Consider the following 21,935-nt stretch of genomic DNA (forward strand, 5'->3'; position numbering starts at 1 on the left):
GATACGACACTTTTTAAACCAAAATTCATTCTGAAGAGAAACAAAGTATTTTGAAACGATGACTGTGCAGGCTGGGAGACAGTGTGAAAATTATTCTACAATCTGTTATTCAAGGCACTCAACCCCAGTGAATATTTTATACAAGGCAGAAGCACTTTAACTGGAGAAATAAGAAAGATTTATGCTAGAACACCATATGAGCTTGAGCTGGTGGCTTATTAGCTGAAGCATTCACCAGAAAGAGAAAAGACATCAGATTAAATCATAAAGAAGAATTTCTACCTGGATCCCCAAACCTCCTTTTGTGGAAAGCCAACTAATATATATGACATGAAAATATCCACTGGTACCCTCAGTTTTGGCTTGAGAATACCATAAAAGCTGAAGTATAAACTCAGGAGGAACATAAACTCTAATCCACTAGTATGTTACCTCTATGTACACAAAAATGTAGTAGTTTACATGCTGTAACTGGTACAGCCTCTCAGATACCCAGGACACACATGAAAATTCCATCTGCATCTGCATCTTATTTTTCAAAGTGGTCACTAGCAAGTGTTCAGAGAGGACAAGAAAACCAGGTCAGCTATGTAGTTATACTTCCCCAGAACACTTTCCCAGAACACATTCCTAGTACCTCTGCTGAGCAGAAGTCCCTAGGCATCAAATACGATGAAAATGCAGAGATTTGATTGCTGCAGTTGCAGTCTGTTGAATCTCAATTAATTTACTATTCAGGTAAGATTTACAACGACCTTTCAATTATTAGAAGCTTACATTTTGTATTTGCAATGGTTACAGATACATTTTTAACACACATTCCAAATAAAATCCCAGAAGTCAATGGGACACGTGCCTTAGAAAGTCCACCAAGAATACAATTCAGTAAGTTACCCCCCATGGCTATCCTCTTTTCTCCCTACATAGTAAATTACATAAGTGCATTTGGCATAGAATGATTTTGACTGAGATCTTTAGTAAATGGGACAGTATCCCAATTACTTGTATCACCTTGCAGTCTGATGGCAAAATTTAGAGCAAATTATAGGCATTAACTGTCCAATGCAAACCTTTATTTTTCCTGCAATCCTCAAGTTCATCTCATTTCCCAGAACAAAGGAACAGATTACATTTTTACTATTTCAGTCAGCATGTCTTTGCATTTCAATATAAACTGAGCCATTTGCATAAAACCATATTATTAATCCTCAAAACAGCAGAATGTTTTCTGTATGTTTATCTCACACATTGTCTGTTCACTTTATTAATACACTTACACTTTAAAATGAAATATTAAATGTCCTTAAATTCACATAACACAAACCACAGCCTCAAACACTTTGCAAATGTACTATAAAATGTCCCAATGCTCATGTCACTCCAAATGGCCCAACACCTTTCCTCTGAGCTGATATGGAGTACCTACGTGGCCAGTATGCCAAATCCTTCTGAGCCTGGAAAGGAAACTGGAAATACAAACCCTTGACACCTGACTTTTGCAATTCTGTCTACCTGTACCAGCAACACCTCAGAAGTTATTCATCAATTTTAATTGATTTACTATTACAGTTTGTAAACAATGAATTCACTCTGAATTTTAAGACTAGAGGGAAGGGGAGAAAGGGCATAAATGTGTATAACATAACAGTCTTCTGAGACAACATCCATTTAAAGCTAGTGCAAAGTCTATACTCTGAAGCAAATGAAACAATTAATGTGTACTATTTTATATATGATGCTTTTGAATTCTATGGCTTGGAACACAATGTACACTCATATTAGGATTGTTTGTTCCCCCTGAAAAAAACCCCAACAGGTAAATACCCAAAATCTGGAAAGGACACATTTGATGCTTCGAGATGCTAAGGCTTCAGCCTTTACTATAATTTGGGACATGAAGACAAGCCGCAACTTCATAACAAAATTCAGATTCTTGCAGAGCTACAGACCAAAGGAGCAATTGCTATTGTCAAATTATTTTGTCTTATCACTCTAAAGACACTTTTCTCGTTTTATTACTATTATTATTTGCAATTGAAGTTATTGAAGCCACAATAAGAAAGCCAGTAACTAGCTTGGATTTGTCAAGACAGCGAGCTATTTATTATGAGGTATACTTTTCTTTATAATTATCACTTTAAAGAAAAAAAATCAAGTTTTCTTCCTAAACAGCATCTACAAAAAGAATTAGAAAATAATAAAACCTTTGGATTATCAATTTTGTGCATTTCTGTGTAAATATCTCACAGACTTGCTTAAGAATGTCATCATTAGGAATGTGTGTTAAACCAACCATTCCGTTTTCCTCTGATTACACATAAATTGTGTTCTTTATAAACTTCATATCCAAAAGTTAAATATTCATGCTCTGTAGGATTGTGCTCAGTGTTTACATTTTCAAAGCCAACAGAATTCAGTCTGCTTCTAGCGATAACTAAAAGAAAAAAGAAAATATTTTAAACGAGTGTAAAATATGTAGAAAAATCTCCCTGATTTTTTTTTTTTTATACTTTGTGGATCTTCATCTTTCTGCAGAGCAATGCTCCACTGGATGTATGACAAGTTACAAGTCTAAAGATGTATTACTGTATTAACTTAATTTATGCTATCTGGATACCACTACAATACTCTAGGTACCACAGTCATTTTCTTTTCTTACTTGCAATAATTAACATTAGAGAGCAAAAGATGGCTAAATTAATTTATAACTTTATAGTTTCTTATACTAATTATTTCCTCTTCTTATATTTTAGGTCATCCTGTCATTCCTCCAAACACTAATCAATTATGGGATTTGAAGTTAATACTACTAAATAAATGAATTGCTTAATCTCCTATGACCATCTATACATGCTTCATCTTCACAAAACTTATCAATTTTATGTCATCAAGGACAGAGTGACCTTCATTTCCACAAAATGCCTCTTACTACTGGACCAGTTGGTTACAAATTATCCACTTATCCTCAGGAAGAAAGTCCTTCGCGATCATCATTTGACAAATGCAAGTGTGTGTATTATCAGTTGACCAGATCATTCTGAATTCCAAAACTATAATTGTGGAATACTAAAGGGTCTGTTACTTTTCTGAACATTTGAGCTAAGATGAAGGACATGCAACTCAAAATTAATTTTCTACTTGGCCTCGTTATCACTGCATTAGCGCAAGCTGTAGGAAAAAAAGCAGACTGCCCAGAGTCATGTATATGTGAGATCAGACCATGGTTCACTCCCAAGTCTGTGTATATGGAGGCTCCAACAGTGGACTGTAATGATTTAGGCCTTTTTAATTTTCCAGCCAAACTGCCTGCGGACACGCAGATTCTACTTCTACAGACAAATAATATTGCAAAAATTGAACATTCAGTAGACTTCCCAGTGAATTTAACTGGTCTAGATTTATCTCAGAACAATTTATCCTCAGTGACCAGTATTAATATGAGAAAGATACCACAGTTGCTTTCAGTGTACCTGGAAGAAAACAAACTGACTGAACTCCCTGAAGAATGTCTCTCTGGACTTCACAATTTACAAGAGCTTTATATTAATCATAACCTGCTTTCTGTGATTGCACCAGGAGCTTTCATAGGCCTCAATAATCTTCTCAGACTTCATCTCAATTCAAATGGTTTGCAAATGATCAACAGGAAGTGGTTTGAAGCTACTCCTAATCTTGAAATTCTCATGATTGGAGAAAACCCAATAATTAGAATCGAAGATATGAACTTTAAGCCTCTTATCAACCTGCGCAGCCTAGTTTTAGCAGGCATAAATCTCACTGAAATACCAGATAATGCTTTGGCTGGCCTTGACAATTTAGAAAGCATCTCCTTTTATGACAACAGATTTGCCAGAGTGCCCCATATTGCTCTTCAAAAGGCTACAAACCTTAAATTTTTGGATCTAAACAAGAATCCCATTAACAGAATACGAAGAGGAGATTTTAGCAATATGCTGCACTTGAAAGAGTTAGGAATTAATAATATGCCTGAACTGATTTCTATAGATAGTCTTGCTGTGGATAATTTGCCAGATTTAAGGAAAATAGAAGCTACCAATAACCCAAGATTATCATACATTCATCCAAATGCATTCTACAGACTTCCCAAGCTGGAATCACTCATGCTCAACAGCAACGCACTGAGTGCCCTGTACCGCAGTACAATAGAGTCCTTGCCTAACCTCAAAGAAGTAAGCATTCACAGCAATCCCATTAGGTGTGACTGTGTCATCCGCTGGATTAACATGAATAAAACAAACATTCGTTTCATGGAGCCAGAGTCCCTGTTTTGTGTAGATCCTCCTGAATTCCAAGGCCAGAATGTGAGACAGATACATTTCCGGGAAATGATGGAAATCTGTCTCCCGCTAATAGCTCCTGAAAGTTTTCCATCTACTCTGGATTTAAAAACTGGCAGCCATATTTCCTTGCACTGCAGAGCAACAGCAGAACCTGAACCTGAAATCTACTGGATAACACCATCAGGACACAAGCTTTTGCCTAATACTGTTTCCAATAAATACTACATTCATTCTGAAGGAACTTTAGACATAAGTGATGTAACACAAAAAGAAAGTGGCTTATACACATGCATAGCAACAAATTTAGTTGGGGCAGACCTAAAGTCAGTCATGATTAAAGTGGACGGCTCTTTCCCTCAGGACAGCAATGGATCTTTGAATATTAAAATAAAAGACATAAAATCTAATTCTGTTTTGCTTTCATGGAAAGCAAGTTCAAAAATTATGAAGTCCAGTGTTAGATGGACTGCTTTTCTGAAAGCTGAAAACTCTCAGGCTGCACAGAGCGCTCGAATACCATCTGATATAAAGGTATATAACCTTACACATCTCAATCCATCAACTGAATACAAAATTTGTATAGATATTCCCACTATCCATTCACAGAATAAGAAACAATGTGTCAACGTAACCACAAAAGGACTGGACTTGGCAATGAAAAGCTATGAAAAGAACAACATAATAGGATTCCTTGCCTGCCTTGGTGCTCTTTTGGGAATCATCTCTGTGATGTATCTCTACAGCTGCATCTCACGAGAGATGAACTATGACGTTGGACAGAGCTATCTAAAGAATTACCTGAAGAAAGAAACCTTTTCACTCAATGAGCTTTATCCCCCTCTGATCAGTCTTTGGGACATGGGCAAAGAAAAAAGCACAGCAATGGATGTAAAAGCAACTGTAATAGGTGTACCAACCAATATGTCATAAATATGTTGGTATATCACTTAATTTCTGAAATTAAAAGCACAGGACTGCATTTGTGCTGAATACAAAGGCAACAAGAAAGTATTTCTTTCGGGAACTAGACGTTTGGACATTGCTGCTGCTGACAAATCGGAATATGTACTGACTCAGCATAAGACAACATTTTTAACTGGCTTCTAAGGGTATCCTACCAACCAAATACAATTAACTTCATTTTCTAGAACTTCATGGGACTTATAAGTCTGGAATACAGTGAAAGTAGCCAAGAACATTTTCTGTATTTTTTTTTAATTATTATATAAAAAGTAGTGGAACTGAGCAATACCTCCTCCTGTGCTGTATTACACACACTAGCCACGAGTTTTTGCAGTGAACAGATATACTAAGATTGACACATGGTGTAATGAAATGGACAAAATCTGTAGAGTAGACACAGTGAGTATGTGAATTTTTTTTATGAGGAAAATACATTTTTGATTAAAATCAAAATAGTTTTTGGTTTTTTTATTTCTAAAGAAACATTCGGGGAGCTCTTGTCTGACAATAAAAAACCCCCTCATTCTAATGTCTGATAAAATATCTCCTTACATATTCTCCTGTTTAAAACACCCATCTGAGCACATAGGATACTTTTGCTGGCCACACAATAAATACTTTTATAAAGTACTTACCTATAATAATAACAATCGTATTTTACATGTTGCTTATTGTGGGAGGAAGAAGGAGGAAGGGTGGGAAGAACTGATAAGAAAATAGATTGTTAGCTACTGATAACAGCAAGGTTTGAGCTGCTTTGGTATTTTCCCTGAAGCCTGAAAACTGAATGCAATGTTTAGACTCAGATAATAAAATCCAATATTTTGTCTACAGTCAAAAGGGTAATTCAGTTATTAGCAATGTCTAAACTTTAGGCTGGTCATACAGGGAACTCAGATAGCTTGAACAGTTTAAATTACATTAAGGTTTTCTTTCTGGACTTGCACACTTCTGTTCAGCAATAACAACAAGTGGCTAGTTTATAAACCTCCCCAGCTTTCACAGTGTAACAAGCAATAAATGACTGACAGAAACATTATTAGGAGAAATGAATTGAAATAAAACAAAAAGAGAACAATAAACACCTGACTTCTCATACTGAAGCGAAAGTTCTCACGGGAGTATGACTGGCCCATAAGCAGCAAATGTGCACAGAAGCTGTTGATCAGAATGTTGATTACAAGCTAAACTCAATTCTGCTAGGATGGGAAAAAAAGACTACTCCTAAACCCAACAGGGAAAGGTCATCTGACCATTAAAATATCTGATGAAAAGATGTGGTACCTCCTGACAAAGAAAGTAACAGGAAAATTTTCACGTTTTTTTGGTACATATAGATGAAAAAAAAATGAAAAAAAGAGTGCAGAAAAAAATGTTATCCCTTAATATTGTGCCTCGGTAAATACATATTCAAAGAATGTATGGGTAACTTGAATTACAAAGTAAAAACAGGAATAAGAATCATTTCTTGTAAATATTTAGTACACTTTGGTTTTTAAAAACTCTGTAATACTATACATTTGTCCTGGTTCTGGCCAGGCCAGAGTTAACCTCCCCAAGCACAGGTGAGCTGAGTTAGCCCAAGTTTTTCTAGACTTGATTGAAGTAGAAATTTATGTGCAGTTGCTTTCAGAGCTTTTGTAGGTGGAGGAAGAAGAGATGGTACTTGTATTTAGACATCAATGTTTCCACTTATTATAGTTTGCTGCATACTTTAAAAACATTAGAGGTCTATAAACACTTATAACATGGAAAAACAATTCCATTTTACCTGGCACTGATGTATAACTTGGTTTCATGTTGAAGATGTAACTTTCCCAGTTAAATTCCCTGATTTTTAAATTATGTAAAGGTAATTTTCAAAGTTGTTAAAGGCAGAAAGAAGAAACTGATATTCATTTTAAACTAACACAAATTATGACATTCATAGTGTCGTTACGCTTCGGTGCAGAAGGAATTTTGCAAACTGGATGAATCACTACCGCACGTACAGGCATATTGAAATGCTGCAGAGAAACGCTGTGATGGAGGGGTGGTGGGGCAGGAAGGGGGGATGCATATGGACCGGGTTCAGCACCATGGACAGATCACTCAGAGCGAAGAACCAGTACCTCAAATGGGACCCATCACCAAACAGATACTGTATTTGTCAGTAAGAACTTGATGGTATCTCTTGAATGATTACCTCTGGAATGAAGCTACATTTAGAACTTAAAATTCTTAGAGCTTAGAAATGATAATTTTTTTTTTCAGGCAATACTATCTCTGCACCACGTTATAAAACAGCACACAAGTCTAATGGGGAGAACTGAAGACTTTTTCTCCTCACAGAATACGTACAGGCATTATTCATTTTATTTAAATATCCCATTAAAAGTTTTTGTTGACAGATAAAATGGGGGGGGTGTATGGAAGTTTTCTCATACTAAAATTCTGAGAGCTGAAATGTAGCTAAATATAGCTTACAAATATTTGAATTGTTCTGTACTTTACACTGATATCAAATGAAAATATACCTCACATTTTAAGAAATGGATTATCCTCTTACTAATTGTAAGATTTAAATTAGTTACATTATATCCTGACAATGAAAAATTTGCATTTTCATAAGGTAATTCTCCTCTCACATGACCCTGATCAAGCCATTTTACAAATTTATACCTTCCTTTCTCTGAATGTAACGTTGAAAAAAAAAGATGTTGAGTTTTTCTTTTCAGCAAAACAACAAGATGCATCTTCTGAAACTAACTATCTTGTGCAATAGTCTTTACCTGTGCAAATATGCCTTCACTGCTATCACTCAAAAGTGAAACTCAGAAATACTGGGAAAATGTCCCTAAGAACAGGGCCAACAGTGTCTCTACAATATGTTATGAGATCACAGAATTTTTAGTGACTCATAGAATAAAATATTTGATGTAGAGGTGCTTAACTCATGGGGTACAAAGACAGAATACAAGTAGTTCTCACGCTTACTAAAGGATCTGCAGAAATAGATGCTTGCAGATTTAGATTAAAACTATAAAAACACATGCTTACTAGCACATTCAAGTTAATATCAACTTCCATTTATTCATTACTTTGTCAACAGCATCACAATTCTTCAGTATTCTATTAATATTTTAAATACATTTAAATTCAAAACTTTGTACAGTTATAAAAGAAATTAGTGTTTTTTTAAAATCAAATTGTATTTACTGTAAGAACAGGCTAAATGCAAAAAGCATTGAGATGAGGCTGTTTAAGCCCACTTAAATTAGATTTTTATATATGTTGTTCAACGAATGGCTGTTAGATCCTCTCATATACTTTTGTGTGTGTGAAGTACTTCTATTAGCAACATGTTAGCCTATCTGTAAGGCCTTTATTCCTGTACTGCATTATTTTACCTACTACACAGAAGTCGTATCTTGTAGAATACATGACAATTCTTTGAATGGCAATACTGTGAACCACCTACTATCCATACAGACATAACATCTTTAACATCTACAAAAAAAAAATCTCCATTATGTTATCCTGACAAATCTCCAAAAAGATTCATTATTTCTCCATAAGAAAAGATTCTTCATGTTAAAATCCCCACAGAAGCTACAGGTGAGCACTGGGATTCTTGTGCAGCTGTGTGTAAAAACGGATAGCAATTCTTTCCACAGATGTACTACTCCATAAACCTGAGGGTCCTTAGGAGGTAATAAAAACTCCTTCTAGCTTTAATGGCTTAGTGTATATTTCACTTACATCACTTCAAGACATAAGCCAAAAAATGAAAAAGTTTTTGCAGCAAAATAGAATCTGTTTTAAAAAGTACAGGAAGAACTTCTTAATAGTGGCATAGTATACCAGTATTTGGAGTTTTTTCCGAACAAGACAGAGGACCAAGATTTTTCTATTAATTGAGATGTTTACTTTTTTTAATGGAGGTAGGAACTGACAACGAGCTATATTTAATTTCCTCAAAATCAGAGAAAAGTATTGTTATACATTCATGCTTCCATTTATTTAATAGTTTTCTCTTAGGAATCCAATACATTAAAAGCAGTACCTACTTATTATTCAAACCAGAAAATAGTAGCTGAGAAATAGATTTACGTCATCTTTGACAGCAAATCTCATTCTGAAACATGCTACTAATGACATAGAGAAGGCAGACATGAAGGTTTGAATTGTCTGGCTGGGCAGTATCCAAAACAAGAGTGAAAAGAATTTTTAATTCAAGTTTTTGGTGTTTTTTTTTTTTTAATTCAGTTATCTTAGTACCTTCTATTAAGTACTAGAGTGAGAAATTGTGTTCTGTTCAAAGCATTGCAATAAAGCATTTCCATCTTGGTAAAAAATTCACAAAAATTAATTCCAGTATTCCATCAGCTAACACATGTATATTTAAGCTCCTGTTCACAATGATGTGAAATCCTATCTGCAGATTGAGAAAAACGATCACCAAATAAATGTTGATTTACCTCTTAAAAGGCAATTGACATTTCCAAAATTTACTAATAAAATTCATTCTGCTTGTGCAACCTTAAGCAGTGACCCCATGACAACATAAAAAAGAAACAGAGATTCTTCCCTCAATCTTGTGTTGGCTAGTAATAGAAGAGATACAATGAACAACAATAATAGAGAGAGAGGAGGTCTGGCACTGACAAGAAACTTCCCAGAAAGTGTTGAGGAAGATGATTTCCCCCCTCTACCTCTGCTCTCATGAGACCACACCTGGAGAACTGGGGTCCCCACGTACAAGACAGACATGAGTCTGTTGGATTGACTCCAGAGGAGGGCCAAGAAGATGATCAGAGGTCTGGAGCACCTCTCCTGTGAAACCAGGCTGAGAGAATTGGGTTGTTTGGTCTGGACAAGAGAAGGCTTCAGTGAGACCTTATAGCAGCCTTCCAGTACCTGAAGGAGGTCAACAGGAAAGTTGGAGAGGGACTGTTTACAAGGGAATGTTGTGATAAGACAAGGGGTAATGGCTTTAAACTGAAAGAGGGTAGATTTAGATAAGAAATTAATTAGGAAGAAAATCTTTGCTGTGAGGGTGGTCAAACACTGGAACAGGCTGCCCAGAGCAACTTGATATAGTGGAGGATGTCCCTACCCATGGCACTGGGGCTGAGATAGATGATCTTTAAGGTCCCTTCTAACCCAAACCATGTTATGAGTCCGTGATATGTATAGTGTAAGTACAAAAAGTTCAGTATGAAAACTACAGAAGACATTCTGAAGGATGCAGTTTTTGTAGAGGTAATAAACATGAAGACTAGAAACGTACCCAGAGTAAAAAAATTATTTGTGTTGACTACTGAAGGAAGTACTTCAACACAACATAGTTCACAGAAAGAAATCTTGAATAAGATTAAGAGGAAAGTGATAGATACAAGTGATCTCTTTAGAACACCTTCAGGTCTCACAAGCAACTATATAAAGATGTTGCTACGAATTGCTAGGTAGGAAAAAATAACGCATCTTCTGGAATATTGGTTAACCTTTCAAACAATTGCTTTGGTTCGTCATTTGGTTGACGTACCAAATGTGCAGTTTGGATACCTTCCTGTTTAGTACCATTGGAAATAATTGGAATTTATCTAATCTTGTACTCAGGTACAAGAAAAAAAGAGGATTATCATAACAAGAGAAAGATTATCTAAACATTCAGTAAACATAAAATGAAGATACTGAGAACAAAAATTAACCTCGATGACAGTCTGTGAAGATTTAAAAAAAGCAACCAACAACCAACCTTCATGAACCCATGACAACTCTATAAATCAGATTTTAAAGAAGACATTTGGAATCACTTATTTATATGGATAAATTAAATTTTAATTATTATTGAAAATTGGCAAGATTTGCATGACTGGAATGTTAAAATACACAACCATAACACATCTAGGGAAAACAGCTATTTGAAACTGAGTTATCACTTCAGTTTCAATAAAAATTCTGCAGGAGTTGAGACCTCTTCAAATGTTTCTATTATAGGACAACGTGAAAAAAATTAATATGGTAGACATTTCTACAAACTAGGGTTTTCAAAAAGATATACAAGGTTAAGCCAGTTGGACAACATGTTTAAAAGACTTGTTATTTTGAACACTCAAGAAAATCTTTAAATAAAAGTACATCTACCTACTTGACTACAACATTCTCAGAGATAGAAAACTGCAGTTACAGTGAAGTGCCTTCCTGTTCTCAATTTTAAAAAATGAAGTAGACTGATCTTCCAGGAACCCAACTGTAAAAGAAAGACTGCAAACAATCATAAATATGGACTTTTACCTTTTTTCTTTCAAAATAGTGGACAAATCACTTCTGTCTTTGGCTGTTCAGGAATTTAAGATCAATTATCAAAACTTCCAATCATATATGAAACAGAAACCATGAAGGTGTTTTTTCTAGGAAGCAACAAAAATTAATGTTATATTTAACTAATGCCAAGATAAGAATATCAATTTGTTTTTTTCATAAAATGGAAAGTATAGTCACTTAAAAAAAAAACATTTACTTGAAAGATAATTATACTACTAATTATTTGGCTAGCCATTTAAATAAACTAACACAAATATCCAGTTTCATTTTGAAAGCTTTCCAGTACGTCCCTTTTTGCAGTGCATCCATTCTAACTTGCAGTTGTTGCTCCAAAGGACACATGTCCTCCTATCTCTTACAGAAGAGAAGTGTCTTGTCAACACTGTATGTACACCTCTGGTATTCCAGGATTTTGAAAAAAAAAAAAAAAAAAAAAAAGAGCTTATGCTTAGGAATACATCAGAGAACAATCACATACAAAAAGAAATTCACTATTCAATGAGAACTGGTTTTTATCCAAAATGTTATTTTACAGTTAATGAAGCTCATTCCTATTCAGATAAAAAAAAAAGGGGGGGAGGGGGGAGGGTGTGCAGGGGAAGGGGGAGAATGTTCCTATGTGCTTGGAACATTAAAATGGTTTTATATGATTTCTTTAGACATTTAGGAAGACAACCTTCCATTTTCATTTGCCAAATTACTGTGACAGAACAAATAAAAGTATTTGCACAATATGAATTAATAAAAAATATGAAATGCTGATATGAAGTGTTGACATTCTCGTAGAATGCTTTATATTCATTGAATCAACAAATTCAGATTAAAAAATGTTCCATTGGAAAATAGTAAATTCTTTCTAAAGCTCATTCCACAAAAACATTCAAGTATAATGCTCATCCCACAAAGACATTGAAAACTATAAATCAACCGTCTTCAAAGCAACTGAATCCTTTATTAAGTCATTCCTCCCTTCAGACAAAGCTGAAAACTACAGATGAAGTTCATCTGGCAGCTAAAAAATACTATTTACAAAGCTCTCTCTTCTGGTTTCTTTCAGCTTCAATTATTTTTAAACTTTTTTCCCCCAAAGTCCTTTTCCTTGCCTTGATATAATGCTTTGTTCCTCTCCCCTCCATGATTCCCTGTGGGTCCTTTGCTTATTTACTACTACTACTGTTGCCAGACTGTCACATCATTTCCAACACTGCCGGTAAGGACAGATGTTGTCTGACTTAATAAAAAAATTATAAAGCAAACATCATATTTGGAGGCAAAATATTTTAATAGCAAAGTATAAATATTAAAGAAAGACCTGGAATTCTTAAAGAAATTGTTGGTTAAAACTAATCAGGTAATGAGATGAAGTATCTCTCAAGGAAACAAAGCATAAAAACGTAATGACATTCAGATGAAAATAGCAACTATAATATAGGAGCAAGATAAAGCTGAAAGGGCAGGCAATTTGGGCAGATGGCCTATTCCTGATCTTAAAATAGATGATGTTCTTTTTAACATTACAGTTTAGAAGAGTGGAAAACAACTCCATCTGCCTTACCCTTACATAGCTATTGTTCGTTATTTGTGTTGATGACAATTTCACGCTGTGCTTCAAAATAGCCATAATGCTTTGGGGAATCACAAAGCTACATTCTGCATGTATTCAGGTGTGGAAAGCAATTTAGAATAAACGAACAAAGGAAGAAGATATTAAATATCGTAATCATTGTATCTTCTCTTTGGGATCTCCCTCAAGTTGAGTACACTGATTCTCTTCAACCCAAAGTATAGAGGCACGTAACACCTCTATCACAGACAGAACAGTATTTCCTTTAGTAAAAATTCTCTATTAAAATAGTGAAAGGAAAACAAGGAAAGTATGTGGAAAAATACTTTCATATTGAAATAACTTCTTAGAAGAATGTAAAAGCCATGGCAAATAATTATATTTTTCCTCCCAAGAATTATCCATTAAAGAGACTACCAAAATCTACACATTATTGACTTCTAAGTACTACTTGGAATACAGGACTGTACTCATTCTGTGTCCTGGTGAGAACTCAAGTGAAAAGAGAAGTGCTGAGGATAGCTGTACAGGAGAGTATTCCACAGCTCAGTGCTAAATTAAGATTTAAGAAAGCCTATAGCTCCTGTCCTAGATACTGCTTTCTGCTTCAAAATGTCCACACACAAGACAAAACTACTTTCCAAGCCATCATCATGAAATATAGAAGTTTATTCCTTTTGACAGTCCAACTCAACTTCGCTCTTTATCTCCATATGTCATGCAGATTTACACTTTTTCCCAGGACCAATGCAAGGATAGGACGTCTTCATGACATTTGGCATCATATATTGCCCTGAGACTGCCTGTCAGTACTTGCACAGCGTGGATTTGATCAGACAACATTGTTGCTAGTCAGATAGACAGCTCTCAGGGTTCACACAGATAAGGAAGCAAACATGAAGAGTCCCATGTTAATAACAAGATATTCATAGGTGATCCCTTCAGTCCAGACTATTCATGAAGATGAAAAAGCAAGTAAAAATCAGACTCCAACAGAAGCATGTACTTATTTCACTCTCCAGGATTTAAGATCACTTGAGACCTAGGTGCCAGAACAAGGACCAGTAAGGCAATAAAAGCCTCTTCTATCAACAGAAGACACAACACAGGGAAGGAACAAAGATGCAAAAAATGAACCTTTTTATGTTTTTTTAAGAATTAAACTCACTAAATATGGTTTCTAGTGACATTACAACAGTGAAAGGATTTCCTCATTCGTCTTTTTAAGCCTAGCAATTACACCATCTGGATGACTAGACCTCAAAGGACAGATAAATAAATGGGAAGATTATCCTTGCAAGATGAAAAAAGGGAGGGGGAAAAATAAAAAAAAAAATAAAGGAGTGGGGCAGATCTAACTGAAGTTAGCAACAGCATGGACAACATTTTCTGAGTAGAAAATGAATGCTGCTTTTCAAGTTGAGCAATTAGGAAACACGAAAGCAAATCTCAAAGCTGATGTTTAATTAGCTGTGCTTTAGAACCTTAACAGAGAAGGAACTTGCTCCTTTTCAAACTAGAATAAATGTGGGCTCTGCAGTGGTCAAAGACAGACAAACCTCAAAGAGAAATACCTAATACTAATTTTGAAAAAGCAGTGATGATAGTCTTCATCTACACATGTTTCTTCCAGTCCAGACCTAGATTCTACAGAGGAAGCATTTTAGCATTCCTATACTACACTTTACAGGTCAAAGGGTTTACAGTTTTGTCATTTAGCATGTGAGCACAAGTCAGAATTGTTGAGATGGCTGTTGGGAATAACATTTTAGGGCAGAATCTTGTCAGAAATTCTTACTTTTCGTATGAAATTGTACTCTGTGCTGTTAACATTTATAATGTCTTTTTGTTTCTGTGTCAAGCATGAATTTCAACTTAACTTAAAAACATACAGAGGAATATTTTAAAGCACCAAAGAAACTAGGTTACTGTCTGAAGACTGCTAAAGAAAGTGAAACGATATTGATTTGACATAATGGTGGAATGATTTTATAGGACACAAAACCGTATGATGAAAATCACCTATTCCTATATATTCTAATATTTAAATGAAAGGTGAAAGGGCTACAAATAGAGTTAGAATTATTGTTTTTAACTTAAATGGAAAGTGTCCAATAACTATACAAAATAAAAAATATCCATTTAAAGTCTCACTATAGTAAAGCCACTACCATCATTAAAATACAGGTAATCAGCTATGTCTTCCTTTACATCTCAGTATTAAAACAATTAAATTAAACCAAATTGTTACTAGCAATTATACTCTCAGATTAATTTAATCTTACCTTAACATTTACAATAAAATGGGATATGTAAATATATATTACTTAGGTAGTTACTTTAAAAATTCACTTTTGTCTAGTTAGATTATTGTGTGAATGGCAATGCAATGATAGCTTCTGAGAAAGATTAAGTTATATAAATCCATTTTATATTACTTTGACTCAACATGCTAAAATGTAGTCATGTGTATTCTATCAACTCACTACTGATATTGTGCTTCACAAAAATTAAAGTGTTTTCCAGTCTTAAGTGTTAAAATTTTACATAATTTATTTCATAAATGCTCTGCAGGTATTTATGAGAAGTTCATGCCCATTCTGAGCAAACTAAGTGCTATATTGAATATTCATGTGCCACACAATGACTTCTAAAATATGAAAAAATGCTTTCTCCTAAAATTCCTCCTTGCATAAGTTTGCTTATTTATATATAAATTATATAACATATGCATACCACATCTCAATTCTATTTCTTCTACAACCATGAGAGAGGATTTCTGTACTCAAGCTAGGATGAACTGTGAACCCCATGACTTCCAGACTCAGTATGACAAGTCCATAATAGTACTCTCCACTGCCACACTTATAAACATATATTTACATTATCACATCCAAATCGACCTGTTGCCTTTCAGCCTCTTAAGTGTCCAATTCAAAATTACTTCATTTTCTTCCTTCCAGGAACTTCAACCTCTCTCTCACCCTTCCTATTTCATCCATTCATTTAGCATTAATCTACTGTTTGGTTTTACACAAAATCATACCAGCCTGAACATGCAGCCCTCCTTTCTAACTAGTTTCTACTCCATTAACTCTCCATCCTTGTCCCCGCATTCCTTCCCTACGCTCTTCGTTATCGTTTTATAATTTTCATTTATATGAAAAAAGAACCAAAACAAGCTGAATTGTTCTGTGGGATTGAATGCAGATTTCAGTTGTAGCTAGAGGAAAATTGCAACCTTGAAAACTCTATAGTCTGTTCTTCCTCCTTCTTCAACAATCAACACTCCTTAAATGATATTATGTTAGCTAAAGCTCACCTTCTCTCCCTTGGTCTTCAAAAAGCTGATTAACATGGAGGACATCCACTACAGCTAGAGTAATTGTAAGTTTTTTCTAGCTTGTGTAATGTCTGTACTATTAGGAAAATAAAAGAGAAAGAGGATAATCTTGTTCATCCAGACTTTCAAAAGTCTATTACAATTTATAAGCATACATCGATACACCTGTTAGACTAAAGCACGTGCACCAAAGAGAAAAGCCTCCTGCTGCCCTGAACACTGCTTAACTAAATCTTTTTAAATAAAAGAAACAAACAAACAAACAAACAAACAGAAGTGTTCAAAAAAAGTGTCAAAGTAGTGGTGGTTGTTTTCTATACCACACCAAAAGACAACTAAGTGTTCACCAGTGCTTCCTTGTATAGCAAAAGCATTGAGGTGTATAACTTCCACTGAATTTAACAGGTACTATACTCTGATCTCTTTGGGTGCTTTGGGCCTTACTAAGTATGTCCCTGAATAATCAAAGGCCTGGCCTCATAAACCTAACTATCTGACTCTCTTCAGCCAGGTGACAGGAGATAGGACAAGGGGGAAATGGCACAAAGCTGCACCAGGTCAGGTTCAGATTAGATGTTAGGAAAAAATATTTTCTGAAAGAGTTGTCAGGGCCTGGAACAGGCTGCCCAGGGATGGTGGTTGAGTCACCATCCCAGGGTGTGTTTTGAAAAAGGGTAGATCAGGTACTTAGGGATATGGTTTAGCATAGGACAGGAACGGTTGGAATTGATGATCTTAAAGGACTTTTCAACCTTGTGATTCTGTGACTCAGGGCCCTCAATAATTTTCATATGCATGACTCTACTAAAGACAGTAAAAAAGCAATGTACATCATTCATTTAATTGAAAACTTTACATATATTTTTAATTAAGACAAAATGGGAAAAGAACAATATTATTTATTTAAAATGCTTAGAATAGAATACTTTGTGGAGAGCATCTGTTTCATGATTAAATAATTCAATATCCATCAAAGAAATACTGGATAGTCTAGAATTTTAAGTACCAGCAAAGGAATGTTCTGTATGTTCAGATATTATATAATTAAAAACAAAAGCAATATGCCATATAATCTATTTGAACTATTTTAAGATACCACAAATAATATAGGTTTCCCTCATATTCTTACTCCTCCTGACCTATAAAGTTTGTGAGCGCCTGCTCCTGCTATTCATCTCTAACTATCAATTATCTTCCTACAGGATTTCTTAGGCTTCAGCTTGTCTTCCTCCCCCTTTTGTCTCCTTCATTCGAAAATTTCTTTCTGCTTCAATTATCTTACACGTGAAAGTTCCATGTCTTTGTATGTCATGCAACATCATTCTCACATTGTCAGCATCTTTTCTTTAATGCTCTGGAACATAACTCTACTTTTCCTTTGCAAAATTAATATTCCATCACACTGGATGTGTATAAAATAATCTAAATTCTTCTTGCTAGAATCCTTATATTAAATATGCCAAACTCTATATATAATCAAATGACTTTCCAGTAAGCAGGGGTTTACTTTAACTAAAAGTGTGGAAATTATCTCATAAATATTAAAAAAATAGAGATAAAATCTAAGCAAGATAAAAATATTTAAAACAAAACATGGTAGAATACAAATCTAATCATATGTTGCTAACAAATCAAGTGCAGACTATTAAGGTATCACAAAAGTCAGAAAGTATAGGTACTCAATGGTACTCGAGTCAATGGTAAAATGCAATTGCTACATAGGATGACTGCAGTATTTTAGAACAAACCAGGAAAGAAGACCTTCAAAAGTGTGGCCAAAGAGGAAAAAATTGCTAAAAGATCAAATTTGCAACATCATCAAATCCACAATCATAAGAAAAAAAAATAAACTTCATTAATAAGGAGGTGTAACAAGTAGTTTTAATGATGGTGAAGGAGAAAAGTAATGGCAGAAGAAATGTATTGGGAAGAGTCTTGAAAAGGAACAAGGACACTGGGTCTGACAGCCCATCCTGGTAACACAAGAATCAAAGGTAGCAACAGATGAGTCAGTAGTTGGAAGCAAATTTTGGACAAGAGGGAGTGACAGTATAATCAAAAACTGAGAAAAAAATAATAACAAAGAGATGAAGAAACATCCAGGGAAAACAAGTGAGATTGATGATACCAGAAATACATATATCCAGACATTTCAAATGAAGACAAGACTTAACAAGAATGGGGAGAAGGACAAGACAGCAAGAGCATGTGCTTTGATTTGGCCAAAATATTTAGTATAGAAGAAAAGCTGTAAGAAGTCTGACCTTGTGAGTATTTTGAAATAAACAGGAAACAATCATGTTTAGGAGACAAATCATGATTTCTGCACTTCGAGTCATAATTCACTAAGCATGAAGGAAACAGTTACAATCATAACTGTAAGACAAGGAGTACAAAAATATTTATTGGAAAGTGGAAACAACTAAATGTTTAAGCAGTGAAGAAGAGCATGTTTCGAAATTCTGGCTAAAATGAGGAAGACATATACAAAAGGTAGTAGCATTTGGGAGGTGTCATCCAGAAAACAATTGAAAGCTGATAAACCCTGTGGTATTAAGCAAAATACTTTCATAAAGAAGTCTCAGAGGGAAGGAGACACTACTGTCTCTAATTAAAGACAGAGTTCAGGGTCCAGGAGCTGCTTAACAATATCTAATTAGTGCTGTTAATAACCAATTAAAGTTTGTGATTTTTCTAAAAATTACCAGAGCTACAGTGATTTTATTGTTGTTTTTAAGAAGCCTCAAAATTCCTTAAAAATAATTAATTCTAAAGGATTAACTCAAAAATCCATTTAAAGGCAATAACAAAAGACACTGGAATGCATTCAAGTTTTTTCTAAATCATATCCAAACCAAGTGTATTCCACTAAAAAAGAAGCAAATCATTTTCACACAGAATAAAAACTTGAAGGTAAAGAAAATGGAAGAGCAGGAGGAGAGAAAAAAGAAAACTAAACCAATAAGATTAAGAAGATGGAAGACAAGTAGTACTCCATTTAATATTGAGTTGTACAAGTTAAGCTAATATAAGTTATATATATATAAATACTGATGGAAAATAAGCCAACAGAATACTCAAACATGAACTTTTTTTGTAAGAAAAAATAAATTTCTTAACCCATTTTAAAACTGTTAGTAAACTAACTGAAAACTCAGTGAAAACTTGGAAGTAAGAGAGAATGAGTAGGCTAGGTGTCTAAAAGCAGAGCTGATCTGTTGAGTCTCTGAGGATATATCTAGACTTAAAAAAGACTCTCATATGCAATTTGGAGAGGTCTGAATTAGCAAGTCCATAAAGTGCTGTGCAGCACTACAAAGGTTTTACCAGCTTGGGGCCAAGCGCATTTGAACATTAGTCTGACAGAAAGGCACATGAACCAGTCACAGCTGGTGTTCTTCGGGGGTCTGTTCTGGGATTTACACTGTTTAGCATCTTTATCAATGACCTTGAGGCGGAGACAAAAATCTTTATCAATTTGACACCACCAATGTGAAGAATGCTGTCAATATATTTGCAGTCAGGGCTGCCATTTAGAGGGACCTAGAAAGGTTGGAGAATTAAGCCAACAGACTAATACAAAATTCATCAAGGAGACACAAAGTCCTGTACCTGGGATTGGTGTTCCCTTCAATGAGTACAAACCTGGAATTGTCTCACTAGGGAGCAGCTCTGCTGAAAAAGATGTGGGGCTCCTAAGGACAGTTGGCTAAACATCCCTGGTAGGGATGGAGGCTAACAGACTACTGGGCTGTATTTGTTAGAACACCTCTGTAATACTGCATCCAATTTTGGATCCCTACCTCTCTGTACAAGAAAGGTATTTATCAATTGGAGCAAGTTCAGCAGGAGGCTCCCAAAGCTGGAACACGTGCCCTAAGAAGAGAGTCTGAAGCAGCTGGGATTGTTCATCCAGGAAAAAAGACGGACTGAAACAAGTAGCAGCCTTTCAGTATCTTAGAGGTGGCTACTAAGAAGCTACTAAGCCAGCACCAGAAGGGACAGCATCTTTCTTGGATGTACATCAGAAAAATGAGTGACAGCAATCAAACTGAAATTGTGGGAGGGGTTTTAACTAGATATAGGAAAAATAATTATAGGTAAATAATCTTGGGAACAAGTTGCAGAGGCATGTTATGACATTTCCATTGGAGGTTTGCAAGACCCATCTGCAAAAAATCATAAGCAACATTATCTGGTTCATAGTTGACCCTCTTTTGTGCAGGAAGTTGAACTAGATGACTTATCTTCCATCCTGAATAATTATGCATAGGAACTATACCCCCAGAAATTATACATGCAATGCAACCTGCCCAGAAAACCATAAATATTTTAGCTGAAATGACTCCAAACTTTTGCTCAGAAACATCCTCTTACTCTTTTTTTAATGATTCAAAGAGTTCTTATTGCAGAGACATTATAGTTTGTGTAGGTTGTTAAGCCTTTTAAATTTCTATATTTTAAAACTATGTTCATAATAACAGATATTTTGATACTTTTTCACTATATGGCCATGCTTTATTTCCAATATACTTAGTCTGCTTTTTTGGACTAAATTCTTAGGAAGTTCTTCCATGCCTTTTCTCATATTCTACCATTTTCAGCATGATCCTCCCACAAAACTAAATGGCATGATTTTGCAAAAACGCAGAGCAACAGACTGTGAAACTGAATATAAGAATGTTTCCTTCATTTTTTTTTTTTTTCTGATGCAGAAATGAGTAACTAGCTATAGCTAGCATTCATTTTTCTGGAATATAAAAAATTTAGAATAAATCCATCAACACGAAAAAAGATTCAAATTACCTCCCTCCTTCCAAAAAATGTATGAAATTTTGATGATCCAGAACATCTTTGCTCTTGTACTGCTAATTATTTTGTAATTTCATTTCTTCAGGGCATGGTTTGTTCTATACCTTCAGTCTTTCCCTCTCAACATTTCTAAAAGCTGGAAATTTCTATTTCAACAAGAATAATTCTCTGATGAGTACTAAGGTAATGTCCCAGACAGTATGCCTAGACATGCAGTTTCACCATTACAATGACAGAGCCATGAACTCTAAGAACTCAGAAAAGCACAGACTACAACATAAAAATATTTTTAAAGTGGTCCAGAGGAAATTTTTTAGAAATACCTTACTCAGAGCTTTAGATAGTCCACTGGAAATATTGTCTCTAATAACAGAAATGTGGACAAGAGGAAAGGGTAGTTGGAAAAAGAAAGAAAGAAAAAGAAAGGATACAAAGAAGAACAAAAAATGGAGACAGAATCCACCTATTCCTTCAGGAGAATTGCCAAAAATATGCATGGAAAATGAAGCAGAGATCAAGACATTCAGTCACAAAGGAGAAAGCTAATAATAAGTAGAGCTTATAAATGGATATGAGATAATATCATTGGCTAGTGGGAATAAGGAATACATTAGAAAATAAATTTTCTGGTAAGCTAAGCTAC

General features: G+C 34.9%; 2 protein-coding genes across 2 annotated transcripts in view; one reads left to right on the forward strand and one right to left on the reverse strand.

Annotated features, from left to right (window-relative positions):
* IMMP2L (inner mitochondrial membrane peptidase subunit 2) overlaps window positions 1–21,935 on the reverse strand; it is a gene marked incomplete at its 5' end in the record, with an annotated part of 447,227 nt that overhangs the window by 265,176 nt on the left and 160,116 nt on the right. The gene's annotated exons all lie outside the window — the stretch shown is intronic.
* On the forward strand, window positions 3,105–5,231 carry LRRN3 (leucine rich repeat neuronal 3; the record flags this gene model as incomplete). The annotated part of the gene is made up of 1 exon (XM_084279116.1): window positions 3,105–5,231. One exon carries the CDS (start codon window positions 3,105–3,107, stop codon window positions 5,229–5,231), a length of 2,127 nt encoding a protein of 708 aa, XP_084135242.1.

This window comes from Gallinula chloropus (genome assembly GCF_964237585.1).
Source record: "Gallinula chloropus genome assembly, chromosome: 1".
Taxonomy (NCBI): domain Eukaryota; kingdom Metazoa; phylum Chordata; class Aves; order Gruiformes; family Rallidae; genus Gallinula; species Gallinula chloropus.